A 22264-nucleotide genomic window follows, 5' to 3' on the forward strand; every position below is an offset into this window, starting at 1 on the left:
AAAGCTGGTGAATCAGTAACACACAACAACACAACAAAGCTGGTGAATCAGTAACACACAACAACACAACAAAGCTGTAGTAGTCGGGAAGTCCGTTGGACTTTGAATGTAGTGGTAAGATGACGGGCCAACCTCATTTGTGTGTTTAAATTATCGTTAAAGAACGTTTCTTCAGTTCTGTTTGGACTTGGGATGATAATGTTTGACATCTCTATCAGTTGGTAATCGGGAGCGCCGGTTTTATGTGCTTTCCAATCACAAGGTAACACCTCCGTCTTCCGTACAGACTGAGATTTGATGATACTGAGTGAGACATGAGATTGCTTTGAAAAAAGAATAATTTAATATTTCTTAGTCCGCTTCTCCTACTTCTACTTGAGATATCGAAAGCCAAAAACTACCACTGCCACTGGTCCAAAAATTTATTATTATTTAATATTTATTTATAATTTTTTTGGCTAGTAATAGATGAAAATATCTTTATGTAGTAGTAATGTTAATGCTAAGAGGTTTTTATTCAGAGCACCTTCAGTTTAAAGGGTATTAAATAGCCTTTAGAACTGTGTTTGTTTAAACGGATCGATTTTTTGGCTCTGAAGTATACTTTCAAATAAAATAAATTGTAATTTTTGTTAACAGGTATGGAATTCGAACTATCCGGCATAGTGAGAGCAATAGGAAAAAATCATTCAATAACACATTTATCATTAAGTAAATTGACTGGCAAAAGATCTTATGCACCACCATTAATACAGGTAATTTGTAATTGTAACTTTTTACTTAAGTTTAACTTTTTAACTTTTGGTTTGGCTATGGCTTTAAGGTGTCGGAAGTTAAAGCCACTATATAAGTAAGTTTAAGTTTTAGTAAACATAAAAGGTAAATAAAAAATATTAATTTCTGTTTCAGGCATTAGTACACGTTTTACAAGAACCCGACACTGCTTTGACTTCATTAGATCTAAGTGATTGTAAATTAAAGGTAAGATTTATTTTAACTTAACTATAAGTCCAAGAACAAAATATTTATTCATGACCATTCCTTTGTATATGTGATATTGATGAGGAGTTGGATAAAATTATGAACAAAGAAACCATGGTGGTGGGGCATTTTCCTTTCAAGGCATCTTTTAGATTTTGGTGCGTCGTGCGTCGTTTTTTTTATAATATGATCAATATTCCGATTCCCCTCCAACTAGTCGGGAAAGACTAGGAAGACTGAGCCGTTTTCGCCAGCACTACATCTCGAAAGCCTCTATGCAATGACGATCACCTGATTTTATAGTGTCGGTCTTAGCTCCATACATATTACACAAAAATTATATAAATAAAAAAAAATATCAACCTAAAAACATCTTTTTGTTACAGAGTGATTTGTACGGTCTCCTAAACGCCCTGGGCGGTGCTCGGAGGCTGCGCACGTTAGACGTGGGCGGGAACCTGGCGGGCGACGCGGGCGCGCGGCTCCTGGCCAAGGCGCTGCAGTGCAACTGCACTCTACACACGCTGTACATAGACAGGAACGCGTTCAGTTTACAAGGTCAGTGCACGCTCGGAGGCTGCGCACGTTAGACGTGGGCGGGAACCTGGCGGGCGACGCGGGCGCGCGGCTCCTGGCCAAGGCGCTGCAGTGCAACTGCACTCTACACACGCTGTACATAGACAGGAACGCGTTCAGTTTACAAGGTCAGTGCACGCTCGGAGGCTGCGCACGTTAGACGTGGGCGGGAACCTGGCGGGCGACGCGGGCGCGCGGCTCCTGGCCAAGGCGCTGCAGTGCAACTGCACTCTACACACGCTGTACATAGACAGGAACGCGTTCAGTTTACAAGGTCAGTGCACGCTCGGAGGCTGCGCACGTTAGACGTGGGCGGGAACCTGGCGGGCGACGCGGGCGCGCGGCTCCTGGCCAAGGCGCTGCAGTGCAACTGCACTCTACACACGCTGTACATAGACAGGAACGCGTTCAGTTTACAAGGTCAGTGCACGCTCGGAGGCTGCGCACCACGTTAGACGTGGGCGGGAACCTGGCGGGCGACGCGGGCGCGCGGCTCCTGGCCAAGGCGCTGCAGTGCAACTGTACTCTACACACGCTGTACATAGACAGGAACGCGTTCAGTTTACAAGGTCAGTGCACGCTCGGAGGCTGCGCACGTTAGACGTGGGCGTGAACCTGGCGGGCGACGCGGGCGCGCGGCTCCTGGCCAAGGCGCTGCAGTGCAACTGCACTCTACACACGCTGTACATAGACAGGAACGCGTTCAGTTTACAAGGTCAGTGCACGCTCGGAGGCTGCGCACGTTAGACGTGGGCGGGAACCTGGCGGGCGACGCGGGCGCGCGGCTCCTGGCCAAGGCGCTGCAGTGCAACTGCACTCTACACACGCTGTACATAGACAGGAACGCGTTCAGTTTACAAGGTCAGTGCACGCTCGGAGGCTGCGCACGTTAGACGTGGGCGGGAACCTGGCGGGCGACGCGGGCGCGCGGCTCCTGGCCAAGGCGCTGCAGTGCAACTGCACTCTACACACGCTGTACATAGACAGGAACGCGTTCAGTTTACAAGGTCAGTGCACGCTCGGAGGCTGCGCACGTTAGACGTGGGCGGGAACCTGGCGGGCGACGCGGGCGCGCGGCTCCTGGCCAAGGCGCTGCAGTGCAACTGCACTCTACACACGCTGTACATAGACAGGAACGCGTTCAGTTTACAAGGTCAGTGCACGCTCGGAGGCTGCGCACGTTAGACGTGGGCGGGAACCTGGCGGGCGACGCGGGCGCGCGGCTCCTGGCCAAGGCGCTGCAGTGCAACTGCACTCTACACACGCTGTGCATAGACAGGAACGCGTTCAGTTTACAAGGTCAGTGCACGCTCGGAGGCTGCGCACGTTAGACGTGGGCGGGAACCTGGCGGGCGACGCGGGCGCGCGGCTCCTGGCCAAGGCGCTGCAGTGCAACTGCACTCTACACACGCTGTACATAGACAGGAACGCGTTCAGTTTACAAGGTCATTGATTCAGTATAATTTTATTCTCTAGTGTGCTGAGGAACTTTTTAATATTTTCCCTCCTTCACCGTTCTATCATGACGCTGATTTGCGCCGTTAGGAGTCGATGTCTCTTGGCAAGCATACAAGCTTTGAGCCCACGCCATCGCTGTTGCAGCTTTGCGACTCTTAGATAACTTTTAGTTATTTTACGGGTGTCCTCATCCTTAATTCTATCTCGTAATGATACTCCAAGCATAGCTGTGAGTTTTATTAAGACCCTTAAGTTTAACTCGGTACGTTACATGAACGTTACAAACGTAAATATCTCATAGATGGTGATTATAAAAAAATACACGGCTGTTTGATGTGAGCTTTTCACTGCCTGGCCCACCTTTAATTTTAAGTATAGGACTATCATTATGATTATAATATAAAAATGACTCCTCCTCAAACACAGACAAATCCTCCTCTTGAATAAAGAGGAGGATTCAAAATAATCTTTACCGATTTTGACTTTGACGTTTGTTTGAAATGAATGCGTGTGAAATGTCCAGGCTTGACGGACATAGCGACGGCTCTGCGGCGCTCGGTGAGCGTGCGACGCGTAGAGTTCCCCGGTTGCGATGCCGCCGCGGGCGGGCGCGGCGCGTCCGAGAGGGTGGCGACCCTCTGGAGGGAGTTACATGAAAGGTATCCATTTCTTCATATATTCTATATTCGGCTGTATGTATGTTTTTATCAATATTATTTATGAATAACTTAAAAATATAAAAAAGATAGAAAACATGATTTATTTTTTTGCCTAAGTTAGTGGTTAGTTTTAGGTATGTATACAAAATAAAAACCGAGTTTTGGAAACCAGACAACTGAAATAAATTTGTTCTTCTTTCAAAAATAAACAAACAAAGTGCCATCTATGTATCTCTGGAAAAGTTACATTTATGCCTGAGATACATAGATGGCATCGCAACAGTTTCTGGAAGTGTCCAAAAGGGATTGTTTCACAGTTTTCTAAAAACGCCATCTACTGGTAGTTTAAAATATCAAACACTATTTTCGCAATGCTTGAAGATGGCAGCACCGAAACCGAAATCGAAATTTCGGTCGGACACAATAATTATTAACCGACTTCAAAAAAGTCGACGCATATGTTTTTTATTTGTTTGAAAGAGTATACTTCATTTTTTTGTTACTTTGTGTTAAAATCAAATTAACTGATAATAATAGAGATACGTCTTTGAAGTCGGTTTTATTTTTATGTTAAAAGATTATGTTGATGACATAATATTATATTTCTCAGCTTCACTCGACCCGATTTTATATTAACATATTGTAGTATACTCCTATGCTACAGCCAATGACACAGTTTTTTAAAGTTAATAGGAATTTTTCAAAATATCACCATGGCAACCCAAACACCACCCCCGCGCGGCCATAGGTCGCCATCTTCATTCTGTGTTTCTGTGTTCAAGCCTTGACACGCTAATTCAAATAAAAATAACTTTAATCGTGGAAATCTTAGAATTTATAAAATTAAAATAAAATTATTTAGTTAGTCATGCCAAAAGGCAAACGTAAACGTAAAAGTAATGAAAAATATGAAGATATTAGGAAAAAATTTCGGAAAATCGAGGCAAGACTCGATAGGTCAACGGGGTGTCGAACCGTATCTTCAGAGGCGATGATCTTCGAACTTCACTTCCAGGTAAGTTCGTTTGATCCTTAATTATGTGTTTAACTATATCGGATTCGCTGGATGCAGGTGGCTCAGTATCGTGATGTTTGGAAGTCCCTACAAAAGGCCTATGTGCTGCAGTGGACGTCCATCGGCTGATATGATGATGATGATGATGAACTATATCGGTGTGTGGCAGGTTGTCGAGCAACAGCAGCGCGGGGCAGTGCGGGCGCGTGCGTGCGCTGGCGCTGGAGCGCGCGTGGGCGGGCGGCGAGGCGGCGGCGGCGTTGGCGGCGCAGGCGGCCGCCGCGCTGCCCCCGCCGCCACTGCCCGCCGCCACCGAGCGCGCCGCCGCCGCCGCGCACCACCTGCTGCACCAGTACCTGCAGGTACTCCGCACACTGACTCACTCGTGATCTACGACACCACCTACACTGACGACATAACACACTAACTGCACCCACGAACCACATTACGCATCAACAACAACACCCATTCATGACATCATCCATAAATTTTTTAGATTTTTTTAATTCAAGGCTAAACGAACGTCCACTACTAAAATCCTCCCAGGGAAGAAAGAAGAAAGAAGATTATGTATTTCAATAACCAAATCGCTTTAGTAAAGTTTTTGAGAAAATCGTGGACTTGAAACGTCGTGAAAAAAAATACATAGACAACAGAACCTCCTTTTTTAATTTGGGTAAATCTATGACAGAGGTGCAGTGAAGTGTTCGCGGCGATGGGTGGGTGCGGCGGCGGCGGCGAGCTGGTGACGCTGCAGGCCGTGCGCGACGCCATGGCGCCCTGCAACACCACCCTGCAGGACTTGCTCAAGTTAGTTTACTTGAACTCAAGATTTTAAACTTATTTCCTGGTTGTTCATCTATACTTATATAATAAATCTGTAGAGAGGTCAATTCTGTACATGAAATATATTTCCAAAATAACTGTGGTCGATACTGATGCCAAAAATGCAATCAGTAAAATTTTTGTCTGTCTGTCTGTCTGTCTGTCTGTCTGTCTGTCTGTCTGTCTGTCTGCCTGTCTGTATGTTCTTTATAGAAACAAAAACTACTCGACGGATTTTAACGAAACTTGGTACAATTGTTCTTCATACTCCTGGGCAGGTTATAGTATACTTTTCATCACGCTATGATCAATAGTAGCAGAGCAGTGAAGGGAAATGTTGAGAAAATGGGAGAAGTTACTCCATTATTTAAGCTTCCGTCGCCGTCGCATGGTCCCAACCACAGGGGTAGTAGGATAGGGGTAGGGTAGGGGTAGGGTAGGAGTAAGGTAGGGGTATGGTAGAGTTGGGGTATCCTTAGTAGCAGGGTTTCACGCTGACGAAGTCGCGGACGTCCGCTAGTAATGAATATTATTTAAATGGTTACATACCACGATAAAACGACGAGTTTTTTTTTATGTCGATATTTTGACCCAGTTGCATGGATCGTGGTCACGACGGGACTGAAATTGCGAGATGCGAAGTTGACATCAGCTGTTAGGGGCAGAATCGATCTACCCCCTTTCTTGTTTTATTTTCTTTTTTCAACAACCTCGCGTTTTTGGCTTTTTAGGCAAACCACACTCACGACATCGCTTTTGTTATTAGGCGTTTCGCGGCGCCCTCTTGTTTACTTGTAACATATCACGTTGGATCAAATCACTTCTGATCAAAAAAATCGAAACACTGTTCAGGTGGAGTGTATCGATTATTTTTTGATAAGAAATATATATATGGCAGTGGTGGTGTATAGTCAATCTATTCCGGGAATGCCGTTTCGCTTTGAGTATAATGGTGAAAACTACTAAATTTTGAATTTTTGTGGCAGCGAGGCGGTGGAGCGGCTGGCGCTGTCGGCGTGCGAGAGTGTGGAGGGCGACAGCGACCGCGGCCCGATCGTTGACCCCGACATGCCAGACCTACTCTCGCCTATATCTCATTCGGGGGTGAGACCAATGATGTTAAATACTGTTAGATGTGTTACTAGGTCATGAAAAAAAGAGCTGGCAAAAGAGGAAATTTCCATATCTCAATGTTAGTTGTGGTCAACAACGAACGTTATTTAAACAAATAATACCTAAATACCGTCTACAATGTCGAGTTGTGTGTTCAGGAAGTGTAAAAACTATATATACATAAATAAATAATGGAATTAATGTCAAAATTGTGCATGTGTGCGCTCGTTTTGTAGCCTATTATTCGAATTACTTTTTGCGTGATTTTGTAGGGACGTGACCGATCTATAGTATAAAATTATCATTGGGTGAAACTCATTCTCTTTCACTTATTGATATCCAGGCAACTGGCACTAAAGTCTAAATGATTTGCATCCACGTTTCTAATTCGTACTGTAAAAGTTTCGAATGCCCTTCCGGCATCTACTCGTATGTTTCCTGCCAGCTGATTTGGTTAACTTCAAGGTAGAAGCGAATAGGCGTCTTCTAGGCAAGCGCGTTCTAATAATTTAATATAGTCTTTTTTTCAATCTAGTAGAACGATAATGAAAAATTTAAAACCATTTAAAAAAAGTTTCAACTAGCCTATTGCAGTCATGCGAAGTCTTTTATAAAAATAACTTCTTTTTAATGAGCTTATAATCTATCCAAATAAATAAAATTAATGTGTGTCTGTTTGTAACTTTAATTTTTATCTAAATGTTTATGTATTCATATTACAAAACATCCACAGTCTGTCTGTTTGTTCTGGCTGATATCCGAAACGGGTAAGCTTTTTTAGCTCATGTTATAAGGAGTCATCCCCTTATTCCCATGGTCACGAGAACTACGTGAGCCAAACCGCGATGCGTGCGCTAGATTAAATTAAAACTTAAAAATGCACAACTTGTACTGTTTCTTATACCTTAAGATTACGATTTTCTTTTACATTTTCATGCTAACATAGAAATTGGATTACCTGAATCTGGTAAGAAATACAAATACAAAAAATAAACTTTGTGAGGATGTATTGTATGGATTGATTATGTGTATGTATAGTACAGTCTCTACTGTCTTGTTGATTAGCGGTTAGCCAATTTGGCTATGGTTCACAAGTTCCTAGGTCAGAGGTAGACCTACGAAATGCATTAAAATAGGCTGATAATGATAAAGATAGTGAGCCATTAAAATAGGCTGATAATGGTAAAGATAGTGAACCTTTAACATAGGCCGTTAATGATAATGATAGTGGAGCATTAAATAGGTTGCTAATGATAAAGATAGTGGACCATTAATATAGGCTGGTAATGATAATGATAGTGGGCCATTAATATAGGCTGGTAATGATAATGATAGTGGGCCATTAAAAATGTTGCTAATGATAAAGATAGTGGGCCATTAATATAGGCTGGTAATGATGATGATAGTGGGTTATTAAATAGCCTGCTAATGATAAAGATAGTGGGCCATTAATATAGCCTGGTAATGATAATTATAATGGGCCGTTAAAATAGGCTGCTATTGATAATGATAGTGGACCATTAACATAGCCCGGTAATCACAATTACAGCGGGGCATTAAATAAGTTGCTAATGATAAAGATAGTAAGTCATTAATATAGGCTGATAATGATAATGATAATGATAATGGGCCATTAAAATAGGCTGATAATGATGAAGTGGGCCGTTACAAATTGACTGATGATGACGCAGGCGACGCCGCTCGGCTGCCGGCGGCGCGAGCGCGGGCGGCGCGTGCGGCCCAAGTCCGTGGCGGAGCAGCAGCAGTGCAGCAGCAACGAGATGCTGTCGCTGCCGCCGCTGCACGGCGAGGCGGCCGACGCGCTGGCCGACCTGCCCGCGCACACGCTCAGACATCTTGTCAAAGGTAACAGACTGATCATGACGCAGGCGACGCCGCTCGGCTGCCGGCGGCGCGAGCGCGGGCGGTGCGTGCGGCCCAAGTCCGTGGCGGAGCAGCAGCAGTGCAGCAGCAACGAGATGCTGTCGCTGCCGCCGCTGCACGGCGAGGCGGCCGACGCGCTGGCCGACCTGCCCGCGCACACGCTCAGACATCTTGTCAAAGGTAACAGACTGCTGACGATGCAGGCGACGCCGCTCGGCTGCCGGCGCGTGCGGCCCAAGTCCGTGGCGGAGCAGCAGCAGTGCAGCAGCAACGAGATGCTGTCGCTGCCGCCGCTGCATGGCGAGGCGGCCGACGCGCTGGCCGACCTGCCCGCGCACACGCTCAGACATCTTGTCAAAGGTAACAGACTGCTGACGACGCAGGCGACGCCGCTCGGCTGCCGGCGGCGCGAGCGCGGGCGGCGCGTGCGGCTCAAGTCCGTGGCGGAGCAGCAGCAGTGCAGCAGCAACGAGATGCTGTCGCTGCCGGCGCTGCACGGCGAGGCGGCCGACGCGCTGGCCGACCTGCCCGCGCACACGCTCAGACATCTTGTCAAAGGTAACAGACTGCTGACGATGCAGGCGACGCCGCTCGGCTGCCGGCGCGTGCGGCCCAAGTCCGTGGCGGAGCAGCAGCAGTGCAGCAGCAACGAGATGCTGTCGCTGCCGCCGCTGCACGGCGAGGCGGCCGACGCGCTGGCCGACCTGCCCGCGCACACGCTCAGACATCTTGTCAAAGGTAACAGACTGCTGACGATGCAGGCGACGCCGCTCGGCTGCCGGCGCGTGCGGCCCAAGTCCGTGGCGGAGCAGCAGCAGTGCAGCAGCAACGAGATGCTGTCGCTGCCGCCGCTGCACGGCGAGGCGGCCGACGCGCTGGCCGACCTGCCCGCGCACACGCTCAGACATCTTGTCAAAGGTAACAGACTGCTGACGATGCAGGCGACGCCGCTCTACGACATCTTGTTAATGGTATAGCCTCAAATATACTACTCGCTTCGAGCTGCGACAAAGTCCTGAAGTGAACCGAGTAATGTAGCTATTGCGCGCTTCGTGTTGGAACTTCAGATCGCTTGGGCTCGTTTGACTCGGACGCAGCACTTGTAATCAACTTTGCGCTTAGTGTACTCGCAAAGTTGATCGAAGTTAACCGAGTACGATAGTGTGTGTGTGTAGTGACACAAACTTCACTTCACTTTGTGTAACTTCGCCTCGCCTCGCCCAACTTGTAAATTATTTTCGGTTTCTATTGAATTGTAGGTATCTTTTAAGTTTAAGTCTCTACAGCTTCATGGCTTGGAGTCCGGTTTTGATGACGAGTTCGATCACGCCCCGTTGGATTAGTGTCGTTATAGCACATTCCTTGCGAGTTATTGGGAGGAAAGGTGAATATTTACTTATATTCAAAAATATATTATTATTAGGAAATAAATGTATATTTTCTATAGGTTTGTTCGAATCAGCTATACTAAAAAAAACTATTATATTTTGCAGGCCGGCCTAGGAGAGTAAAAACGAGAGCGCCGACACGACCAGTTACAGATCAGTCTCAAGAAATAGACGAAGGTAATATTTGTTATTATTTTTTACCAATTCCACTCGAAAATGTCGAAACAAAACTATCTTATACTAAAATGAAATTAAAATGTCGAACTATTTTTTACGGCGAAGAAGTCTTTATTTTTGGGGAGTAAGTTGATGAAAGCGTTACGAAAAGTGTAATCAGGCGAGACTTTTAATATACAGTGAAAAAAGTGGCCTAGTGAAACATTGATTGTTATTTTAAACTACCTGTAGGTGGCGTTCTTAGAGAACTTGGAAACAACACCTTTTTTACACTTAAAGAACCTGCAGTTACGCCTGAGACTCATAGTTGGCGCTTTGTATTTATTTTTGAAAGAAGTTTTAAAAACCGTCGTGTGGTCTAAAGCACACTCGTTTTTATAACTGACTAGCGGATGCCCGCGACTTCGCCCGCCCTTAGATCTCTTTAATCCGGCCTTATTGCAAAATCCGTTCTCCTACTAACTTTATACTACCTCCCTACCAAATTTCAGCTTTGTACATCCAACGGTTTTCGAGATTTCGTGATGAATAATCTTTCGCATTTTTATATATGGATAAGCCGCTCCCCGGACCATCCGCGTAGTTCCCGTTCCCGTGAATATGTTAAAAAGTTTTTAAAAATCGGTTCAGTGGACCACAAACATCATAAACTTTACCTCTTAATAATCTTAGTATAGATGGAATGTTTGATTTAGGTTTGGATGAGTTCTGGCGAACGTGCCGCACTCCGCCGGGCAGTGAGGAGGCGTCCTCCCTCTCGGCGCGCACTCCGCTCACCTCGCGCTCCCTGCACTCGCTGTCGTCCCTCGCCTCGGCCTCGCCCGCCTCCCCGGCCTCGCCCTCGCCCGCCAGACACTCGCCGACGCTGCGCAGGGACGACACCATGTAAGTCTCATCACTCGTCACTCGTCTCTCGTCACTCTAGCGAGCACAGAAAAAGCGTCGGTACTCGGGGCCTTATATGTGTTAGGCCCCTGTGTACCGACAAATTTTTTTTAAATTTTTCTCAGGCATTTTTTTAAAACTCAGACATTACACTGAAACCGTCTTACGTTAAAATTACGCTGCCTTTACGCTAAACTCGAATGTCAAAAAGTTAACAACACTTAGACGTCAGCACACACTACTCTGACTACGTGTCGAATGCCACGGTCAAGGTGACAATCGACACCCCTCACCAAATTGGTACAGGTCCCATTTCGAGCAAGTTACGCCGCTGTACTTTATACAAAACTATAATAAAACGACTTATGTTGAACCGGAAGAAAACTATTGCATTGTCTTTGTTTGTTAACACACATTGTTACACACATACAAATTTACAGATTAAATACATATTAGTAATAGATAGATATTATGATAGATGTTGCTAGTTATAAATAATAAATATTATATCTCTCAAATAGATTATTTAAAAAATAAATTATAATAAAAACACTATTGATGAAACGCATAGCTAATGGCTGATAGGACCAACCTCCTGGAGAATTATTTGGTACCATCTCAGCACATGTTTACTAGTCAAACTATGTGCATGCGCTTTCCCTACTTCTAGTCCAGTAATATTAGGTTTTATCTGGGGAAAATTCCTACTGAGCTGATTTTTTTATTGTATACACCTTTATTACGGTGTTATTATGAAGATGTGAAAAAACGACATCGATATCGTGCCGGTTAAAAAAGTTAGCAACGTCAAAAGGTCACAAAAATCAGTTTTTCGCGACCTTGCGCGACCGTTTGGAGGTCAGTAAAGGTTATTATTAAAATTTTTCCTCATAAAATTGTATACAAAAAATGTATTTTGCAGTTTTTCTGTAAAATTAACGGTTTTCGGATTAAAGCGCTGAGAAAGTGGTTATACCTAATATGTAAAACTTTTTTACAAAAAAGTTCAATGATTTTGCTGGCCCTACCTGTGGCAAGTAAAAATGATTTTAAAACATGATATAATAGATATAACTATCTCACTTTTCAGGTATAGCGTCACTTCAGGCGAGAGTACGCCCGTGCTTTTAGAATGTGGTGAGTTGTATAATTTTTAACTCATCTGGGTCGTAACTGTGATTCACTTAAGAAACAGTTTAATCATCTCCTTGCCCTTATCCCACTTAAGTGGGGTCGGAAAAATATGTCAATCTTTTCCATTCGTCTCTATTACTCGTCAACTCATCATCCACTCCTTTTACACACATGTCCTCTTTCACACAATCCAACCATCTCTTCCACTTGCACATAGTACATTTTTCTAGTAATATGACTTTCCTCCCTACGCATTACATGTCCGTACCAAACTAACCTTCTACTCCTCAATTTTTCTGTCACTGGCGCCACCTTCAGACTTCCTCTTATATACTCATTCCTTATTTTATCTATTCTTGTCACACCACACATCCATCTCAACATACGCATTTCGTTCACATGCATTCGTTTACTATCCGTCCCCTTCACCGCCCAACATTCTGATCCATACAGCACGACAGGTATTACAACCGTTGTCTATATTTTACCGTTAAGTCTAAGAGGCATTCGAACAGTTTATCTAATAAAAATATAATATAATACAATGGCCCATGAAGATTGTTTCATTGCTGGTTCACGTTGACTCGCGGCCAAGATGGCTACGTCAGATAAATTCAAGCTTGAACTTTTTGCTAGAAATTTTGTCTTTACTAACTCTGTGCAAATCAAATTAAATTAATCATCTCCCACTTCAGTAGTGCTATAAATTCTGTAACAATGTTTGTATAACTCCCAAGTGCAACATTTGAATTCACCTCTATAGAGAGAGTTATAGGTGAATTCAAAACTTTCACTAGTCACTTACAAAAACAACGCTACAGGTATGAATTTTGGATTAAGAATGAAAAATCGACGTCCATATATCAAAAAATCGCTACCTGATGAAACGTGACACTCGCGAAAACGCCTGACGTTCTACGTTCACACGAGTTCGCCTAGTGATCTGTGCGCGCTGCCATAAACTATTGTTAATTGTATCAAACTTTCAAGGTTTTTGACCAATTGGAACGGTTCAACTGGTCAAAACCTTGAAGATTTGATACAAATTTAGTATCGTGGAACGCTTGGGTATTCTAATGATAATTATTTCACATGAATGTGATAGTAGTAATAAAAGCTTGTTTGTGTTTCTATAAATAAAATATAATTGTTATTTACAATATTAAGTTTTACATTAAATAATTAAATTAAATACTAAACTAAAACTTACCTATAAATAAAATATAAAAACAACATTCAAAGCTATTATTTACATCTACTTTATATTTTAATAAAAATTTTAATGTTTTGCTGTTAAGTCAATAATAATGTTTCGAATATTTAAAATGTGACAATGTCATGAAAAAAAAAGTAAATTACCAAAAAGAAATAATATTAAAGAGGTTTTCTTTTTACATCTCCCCCCCTTAAAAAAGAACTTTATCTAAATAATGTTCTCTAATTTATAATTGTTCTCTCATTAAGAACAGGATACAGTTTTGTGATATGATAAAAGTTTGATTCCGCTTTTTTGTGGCCGGTATCAACTTCATAGATTGAATTGGAAATCCTTTGTACAATTTTGAACGGTCCAATTCTTAATTCATCGGTTTTCTTTCTATTTAAACGATTTCCGTTTTCTACATATACTCTATCTCCTATTTTCAATCTATATTCTTGCCTATTCTGGTCGAATATTTTTTTATTATAATTGTGAGATTTTAGTGTGTTTTCCAGAGCTAGTTTTCTGTCTCTTTCTAGATCGTCTTTAGTGTATCTTGATTTCAGTTCATTTGGCAAAATATTCACATTTTCTCCTTGTAAAAGGTATTTTGGAGCAAATTTCGTAACAGTGTGTTCTGTTTCATTATATTTTTCTACACATTTTTGCGCAATTGTACTCCATGCTGTTTTATTCTGATTTTCATTAATCTTACACCTTATTTTATTGACTAATGTTTGATTTAGCCTTTCATTAAGTCCATTTGAAAAAGGTGTATCCACAGCAGTGAAAATCATTTTTATATTTTCCTGGTTCAGAAATTCTTTGAATTCCTTGGAATTGATACCAGGGTACTGGTCTGTTAATACCATATCTACTTTGTAAGTTTCTGTAACATTTTTCATTAGTTTAATAAAATCTGTGGAGCTTTGTGTCTTTGATGTAGAAATATAAGCATATCTTGTGAAATGATCAACCAAAAGATGTAAGTATTTTTTTGTTGATCGTGATCCTCCAAAACCGCCAATGGTATCAATTGATACAATGTGAAAAGGTTGTGTTGCAGGACCTAAATGAGACATTAAACCATATTTTGATTTCTTCCTTGATTTGTTTTTAATACAAGTTTCACATTCATCACACATTTCTTTAATGTTTTTGATGAAATTTTTTGCTGTATAAAATGGTGTTAATTTATTTATCATCTGGGTCCTCCCAATGTGACAATAACTAACGTGAACATCTTTTATAAGATTTATGCTCATCTCTTCTGATAATATAATCTTTTCCCGTCTTTTATTCTTTTTGTAGTAAATTCCATTTTTCTTAATAAGTTTTTGTTTTTGTAGGTCTTGATTTCTATATTGGTCATTCTTTATATCTTGTAGACTTATTAAATTTACAACTTTTAAACAATCATCTCTGTTTTCGTGTGGTTCTAAAACTGGGTTTCTGCTTAAGCAGTCGGCTTCCTGGTTGGATTTTCCTGGGTTATATTTTATCTTGAAATTATATTGAGATAAATAATACATCAAATCTCCTAGTTCCTCATCAGTCCTTGATTTAATGTTCATATTTTCTAATGGTTTATGATCTGAATATACAATAAATTCTTTTCCCATAAGCCAGTGTTGCCAATATTTTATAGATTCTTTTATTGCTAGGCACTCTAGATATATAGCTTTCTTCTTTTTTTGAGTTTCAGTTAACTTTTTTGAGAAATAAGCAACTGGTCTTATATCCTGATTTTTATCTTTTTGTTTCAAAACCGCTCCTACACCCTTTATACTAGCGTCTGTATAAATGTATATTGGTAGTTCTGGGTCAAAAATATTTAGAACTGGTTTTGAACATAATAATGTTTTTATTTTATCAAATGCTTCTTGACATTCTGCAGTCCATATGAATTTCACATCTTTTCTTAATAAATTGTGTAATGGATCTAAAATAATTGCACTGTGTGGTATGAATTTATGATGAAAATTAACTTTTCCTAAGAATTGGCGTATATTTTTTTTTGTTTTTGGAAGTGGAAAGTTTTTTACAGCAGACAAATAATCTTTCAAAGGCCTTACTGAATTATTTTCTATTATGTGACCCAAATATTTTGCGTATTTTTCCGCAAAAGTACATTTTGAAAATTTCAGTTTTAAGCCTTCCTTTAGTATTGCCTCAAGTAACTTAGATATATGTAATATATGTTCTCCAAAAGTTTTAGAAAAAATTAAAATGTCATCTATAAAGTTTACTGCAAAACCAGAAAGTTCGTATTTTCTTATAATATTTCCCAATATTCTTTGAAAAATGGCTGACGCAGTCTTTAATCCAAACGGAAGACACGTCCATTGAACATGTCCTTCTTGTGTAACAAAGCCAGTTTTGTATCTATCTTCTATTTTCAAAGGAATTGACCAAAAGGCTGAATTTATGTCAAAAGTAGAAAAATATTCGCAATTCACAGCTTTGATCATTAAATCTTCAATCAACGGAAATGGTTGTGATTGGGGAATAACAATTTTGTTCAAATCTCTAAAATCTATACATAGCCTTGTTCTCTTACCGTCTTCTTTTTTATATGCTAAAGTAACTGGGGCAGCAAATGGGCTATAAGATTCCTCAATTAAATTATTTTTTAATAATTTTGATATTTGGCTTTCTATTTCAATTCTGTCTTCAGCTGTACATCTGTAAGGACGTTTGCAACAATATTTATCTACACTTAAATCAATATGTGCTTCATAATCCCGTACAGTGCCGATATCATATTTATCCTTAGCAAACACTTGTTTATATTTTTCTACCAACTTATCGATTTCTGATTGTTGGGATAAATCAAGATGATTAACCAATATTTCAAAATTTGCCGTGTCAATATGTTCATTGAAATTCACTTCGTATTTATTTATGTCTTCATTTCTTTTGGATCATTAAACTGTACGATTTTTAGTTGTTCATTTTGCATCAACTTAAAGTTTTTAATACAATCTAGTCCAATCAAAAAGTCATAATTAAAATTTTCATTATCTATTATGAAGATATCCATAACTCTTTCAATATTGTATATTTTTATTTTAAGTTTTATTATACCTTTTGTTTTCTTCTCACCATTAATAGTTTTCAAGCTTACTATTTGGGTATTCTTTGAATTTTCATTTTTCTGTATTTTTAACAATTTTGCATTAATCAATGATACATTTGAACCTGAATCATAAATTCCAGAAATATCTAACGTATCATTCAATAGTAACTTTACTTTTATTAATGGTGGCACATCTAGTTTTTTGGACTCTCTTCATTCAGTTCAACTTCCAATTCAGAGTTATTTACAGTTTTAACAACTCCTGTTTTATCTTTATCCTTAAACCAACAATTTTCTATTAAATGGTAACGTTTCCCCTTTTTTTCTTTCACACATATGGGGCATGGTTTTGTTTGTTCCTTTTTATTTAATTTAGTGTCAGAGCAAATACTGTTTTTATTATCATATTTATTATTTCTTACAAGGTGTTCCAATTTCCGAATTTCATAATAAAGATCCTCAGTACTTTTTAAAGCTGCTCGATCAATCTGATCCCCCACATAATTCGGTAATCCAACCGCTATAAGGTCAATAAGTGTTTCGGTATCAATTGATTTCCTTACTTCCAGTAAAAGTTTTTCTTTTTTTAAACCATATGCAAGTAATGAACCTGTTTGATATTTAAAGGACAGAGCATATCTAATGGGTGACAATCCTTTGTTTGCAAATGTTTCACAAAAACTTTTTTCCCATTTGTCCCATTCTGATTCTATTGTATGTTTCATTATCATACAACTATACCAATCGACACTAGATTGCTCCATAAAATTTTTTAAAACTTTAATTTTCGTTATATCTTCCTTTATGTCAAAACGTTCACATTCTTTATTAAAATCCTAGAGCCATTGATAAGCATTTGAGTTTCTACCATTGAATTTTTCAATCATGAAATCTTTTGCAATATTCCCTAAATTTTGATTTTCAGGTTTGTTTTGTCTTTCTTCAAGCATTTTTTCTAACAATTTTTCTAGTACTCCATGTGAACCACTAGGTATAATTTCGGAATAGTTTAGCATTTCTTCGAGATAAAAATCATAAAATTGTACATTTTGCTCCGCATCCAAATAAATATCTTTTATTTCCTTAGTTAAGGTTATCCAGACTTTCCTCGTTTGGTATCTTTTATTCAAGGATTTTTTTACCTTAATATAGTTTGGAGTATTATAAATTGTTTGGTGGAGATTTACCGGCTGATATTCCTCTGGTATACTGAAAGTTTTACCATCAGGTGTGGCAATCGAAGTTACACATATCGCGTTTGATTTTCCATCACTTGTTGGTTTTACTTCAAAATCAAACCTCAGTTTCTCCATTTTTCGTAAAATAGTTGCATAAATGTTGTTTTATAATGATAATTATTTCACATGAATGTGATAGTAGTAATAAAAGCTTGTTTGTGTTTCTATAAATAAAATATAATTGTTATTTACAATATTAAGTTTTACATTAAATAATTAAATTAAATACTAAACTAAAACTTACCTATAAATAAAATATAAAAACAACATTCAAAGCTATTATTTACATCTACTTTATATTTTAATAAAAATTTTAATGTTTTGCTGTTAAGTCAATAATAATGTTTCGAATATTTAAAATGTGACAATGTCATGAAAAAAAAAGTAAATTACCAAAAAGAAATAATATTAAAGAGGTTTTCTTTTTACATATATATAATTTTTGTTATATTTTACCGAAGTATCTCGTTGCAAATCTTCTGACAACGTGGGTTTCAAAGCGGCGCCCAACACGCCGCCGCCTTCCCGCTCGTCTGACAACGTCAACACCATGGGTAAGATGTTGTTTCTGCTTTCTATTGAATAACGTGTGACAAGCCAAGAGTGATAGTCTCACACTGCTTACTTTACGCTTGCTACGTTACACAGAAATGCACTGGGTTTCAAATTTTTATGCAAACAAAAGTAATATTTCCCATAGTCCCTAATGCAAAGACATATAATATTTAACGCCAGGCACACGCAGTCACGTATATCGCCAAGTCTGCAACGCGCTTAGAAATGTGGGTAGCGAAAAAAATATCGAAAGAATAACCCAAATATATTTAATATTTTTTTCAATGCCCGCATTTTTAAGCTTAAATTTGACCGTGTGTGGCTGGCATTTGTTACTGTATGTTCGTACACAGTAGATCGAACAGGTATTTAAATAGTCATAAATATGACGTCACTAATGTGAACTGAATAGATTACACATTTATAGATAGAATTTTCCCGGTATTGTTGTATTAGAATGTCACAAGACTCGCAGTAGCGCCTTATTTTGCAATTATACACATATGCATTTTTTTATGAACATTATAGCTTTGAAACGGACTAACCAACGGTAACTATTGTGACTCTTGAGACAGTCGGCGAAAACCTGCTACCTACTATAATAAATCAGCTATAGATAAATAATTAAGAGGAGTAATATTATCAAGCTTTATATAACATTTTGAGTGTGTATTTTTGTAAACTTTCGAAAATGTGGTATTCCGCTTGGCTAATCGCTGGCGTGGTATATACTCGTATACTCATAGCACGCGCCGAACAAACATCAGCTACATCAGTTAGCACTAGATAATTACGGATCCATGGGACTAGATGACGTTTGTTTTGTCCTCATACTCGTATATAGTATCCCTTGTGAATATGGATCTTCTACTGTAAATTGCATTCGGCGCGTGTCTCGTATGCCTAGTCGGCTCGCCCGTACTGTGCGTGTACGTGCGTGTCGACTGGTGCGTGCTCGTGCGTGTACGTGCGTGTCGACTGGTGCGTGCTCGTGCGTGTACGTGCAAGCTGACTGGTGCGTGCTCGTGCGGGTCGACTGGTGCGTGTACGTGCGAGCTGACTGGTGCGTGCTCGTGCGTGTCGACTGGTGCGTGCTCGTGCGTGTACGTGCGAGCTGACTGGTGCGTGCTCGTGCGTGTCGATTGGTGCGTGCTCGTGCGCCGCTAACGTGCGTGTGGTGTGGTAGGCAACGGGTGCGTGCGCGCGGGCGGCAAGGCGCGCCCGTGGTCCGTGGCCGGCGGCAACGCGGACAACGCGGCGCTCTGCACCACAGGTACCGCACACACTCGCATGCGTAGGTTTGCACACGCGCCACACCTTCACAACCAGTGGCGGCCACAGCGGTGGCTTAGGGCGGGGCTCGTCTGAAGAAGTGTCTGCTGCCACACGGCATTGCTGTATTCTGGTATAACTACAGGCACATGAGGGCTCTCAGGTTTTACGCCTACGCGTCAGATTGATGGCACGGGGTGACATTTTGTAGGACGAATTGCTTGCTTTTCCTGCGAATGTTGCTCTTTTTGTAGACTATGAATTTCATTATAATAAAATGGGCCATCTGGTTGATCCATCAAAAAAGAACACGCGCAGCAGAGTATTATTTTAAAGCAAAACTTTTTAATTTGTAACTTATAAGAAAGTGCAAAAGTTGCTAGCATATTATTCTTAAGGCAATTTTTTTTTAATTATATACGCAACAATCTAAAAGTATAACTTATTCTATAGATAATAATGATAATCTTGCTAGAGCTTTGGAAGGCCTGATATCTATTTTTCCTGACAGGAACACAGCAATCGCTATGGCCGCCACTTTTTATCATCACCTCTCCCCAATAGAAAAGTCCTAACCGGACTTTAACATCATTACCTTGCACTTTGTAGTATCTAATTTAGTAATCACAGATGAATGGACGATATCGTAATGCATGGGTTGTAAGAAGCTGCTGAACGAAGTCCATACAAAATTCCTATGTCCACGTGGACGTGTATCGGCTAATGATGATAATTCAAATTAATGATTGAATCATCCATAACGATGTTAGTTGAAGGTACAGTTTATGTGGGGAAATATCATTAGCTAAGTAACATTACTGTTTCGATCTAAATGGTATGATTGCCAGTGTAATTACAGGCAAATGAGACTTGGAATCAGTTTGACCACCTTCTAATAAGTGTCGGATAGCCTGAATGTAAGTTTTGTCACTTGCTAACTTTATGTCATGTAATATAGACAATACTTGTGAATAAGCTATCCGAAGCTTATCAGAAGACAGTGAAACCAGCCCACAACGCCTACGCTTTAGTCCCAGAGCAGCACATTCAAGGCCAATGTGTTGCTCTATTTGCCGATGGTTTTCACCTTATATAGTTTTGACCTCTGAAGTCACTTATACTTAATTAGTTTAATAATAGCATACTTAGTTCTTAAAGTAGAAAATTACAAACCAGTGAATAACAACATTAATTTTACATTGCACAAACTCATCAGAAGCGCAAGAAAACTATATTTTTTTCTATCAATATTAGATTTCATACAGTACAGGTTTCACTTATACTTATCTGTTCATTACTTTTAGTACGTTTCGTATCATCCATTTAACTTTTTTACACCTATTACAGTATAAAAAGAAATGATTTTGTATTACTAAAAATACAAAATACATCACTGATATTCTTTTAGATTTAGAATAAACTTCATCATCATAAACAGGTACCTTTCAGTAGAAAATGCCTTTTGAACCGATAATAGTCATAGCAAACATATAAGATTACTAGCTGAACAGGCAAAGTTGTTGTGCCTGGTAAAAGAAGGAAAATTTAGGGTAATTTTACTTGATAGGGTGGGGGGATTTACCCTACCTTTCAAATGGGGTAAATCCCCCCTACCTATATATCTTTCAAGTTGGGTCAAACTTTACACGGTTTGCAAATTTCATTGAAATTGGTTTTTTTTTTTATTATTCTTTACAAGTTAGCCCTTGACTACAATCTCACCTGATGGTAAGTGATGATGCAGTCTAAGATGGAAGCGGGCTAACTTGTTAGGAGGAGGATGAAAATCCACACCTCTTTCGGTCTCTACACGGCATCGTACCGGAACGCTAAATCGCTTGGCGGTACGTATTTGCCGGTAGGGTGGTAACTAGCCACGGCCGAAGCCTACCACCAGCCAGACCTGGACAAATTAAGAAAATCTCAATCTGCCACGGAGGCCGTCAGCTGGTAAACTAATTTAGGAGTCTTTCGAGGACATAGGTACAATGTGACAAGTAATTTACATATATTAAGTTGGTTCAATGTAAATAAATTAATAATAATTACTATGATGAAGGTAAGTAGTAGTTTAGTTGCGCTAACGTTGAGCGGTGGTGGTCTACAGAGGGCGTGGAGGCGTGCGTGGGCGGCAGCATCGTGGGCATCACCCCCGGCGCCGCACTAACCAGTAACATTTCACACGCTATACTTTACTAGCATCCGCCGGCCGCCATGTGTGCTCGTCCGCTTCTAGGTACGCTTCGAGCTTTACGTGTGCGTTATACTCACGGCCGGTCGCACCACCTTGTCATACTTGTCTGATAGTTACTTCATAACTTTAGTGTTTGTCACCATCAATACATACATATCTATAAAATAGTATAGAGTGTCTGTTTATGATTTTTAAAATAACGCATGCATTGTCAAAAGCCGTGATAGCCCAGTGGGTATGACCTCTGCCTCCGATTCTTTAGGGTTCGAATCCGATCCGGGGTATGCACCTCCAACTTTTCAGTTGTGTGCATTTTAAGAAATTAAATATCACGTGTCTCAAACTGTGAAGGAAAAAAACGTGAGGAAACCTGCATACCAGAGAATTTTCTTAATTCTCTGTGTGTGTGAAGTCTGCCAATTCGCATTGGGCCAGCGTGGTGGACTATTGGCCTAACCCCCTCTCATTCTGAGAGGAGACTCGAGCTCAGCAGTGAGCAGAATATGGGTTGGTAATGATGATTGAAATTGAGATATTTATTGAGCAACGTATAGGCTACTTTTTATCTGGGAAGAATTCATAGTTTCCTCGGGATTTCCGAATTACACGCGAAAGAAGTAGAGGGCATCC

The 22264-nt window shown here is 40.4% G+C and overlaps 1 protein-coding gene across 1 annotated transcript in view; it reads left to right on the forward strand.

Annotated features, from left to right (window-relative positions):
* The window catches only part of LOC112047449 (uncharacterized), a 47951-nt gene that overhangs the window by 19368 nt on the left and 6319 nt on the right, over positions 1 to 22264 (forward strand). The window contains exons 13-26 of the mRNA XM_052885942.1: positions 640 to 755; positions 910 to 981; positions 1368 to 1539; positions 3539 to 3674; positions 4859 to 5051; positions 5381 to 5499; positions 6501 to 6618; positions 8319 to 9429; positions 10005 to 10076; positions 10772 to 10961; positions 12052 to 12098; positions 18075 to 18167; positions 19355 to 19441; positions 21548 to 21610. Of these exons, the coding sequence (XP_052741902.1) occupies positions 640 to 755; positions 910 to 981; positions 1368 to 1539; positions 3539 to 3674; positions 4859 to 5051; positions 5381 to 5499; positions 6501 to 6618; positions 8319 to 9429; positions 10005 to 10076; positions 10772 to 10961; positions 12052 to 12098; positions 18075 to 18167; positions 19355 to 19441; positions 21548 to 21610 (2589 nt within the window). The remainder of the gene's footprint in view (positions 1 to 639; positions 756 to 909; positions 982 to 1367; positions 1540 to 3538; positions 3675 to 4858; positions 5052 to 5380; positions 5500 to 6500; positions 6619 to 8318; positions 9430 to 10004; positions 10077 to 10771; positions 10962 to 12051; positions 12099 to 18074; positions 18168 to 19354; positions 19442 to 21547; positions 21611 to 22264) is intronic.

The sequence above is a fragment of the Bicyclus anynana genome, chromosome 15 (genome assembly GCF_947172395.1).
Source record: "Bicyclus anynana chromosome 15, ilBicAnyn1.1, whole genome shotgun sequence".
Taxonomy (NCBI): domain Eukaryota; kingdom Metazoa; phylum Arthropoda; class Insecta; order Lepidoptera; family Nymphalidae; genus Bicyclus; species Bicyclus anynana.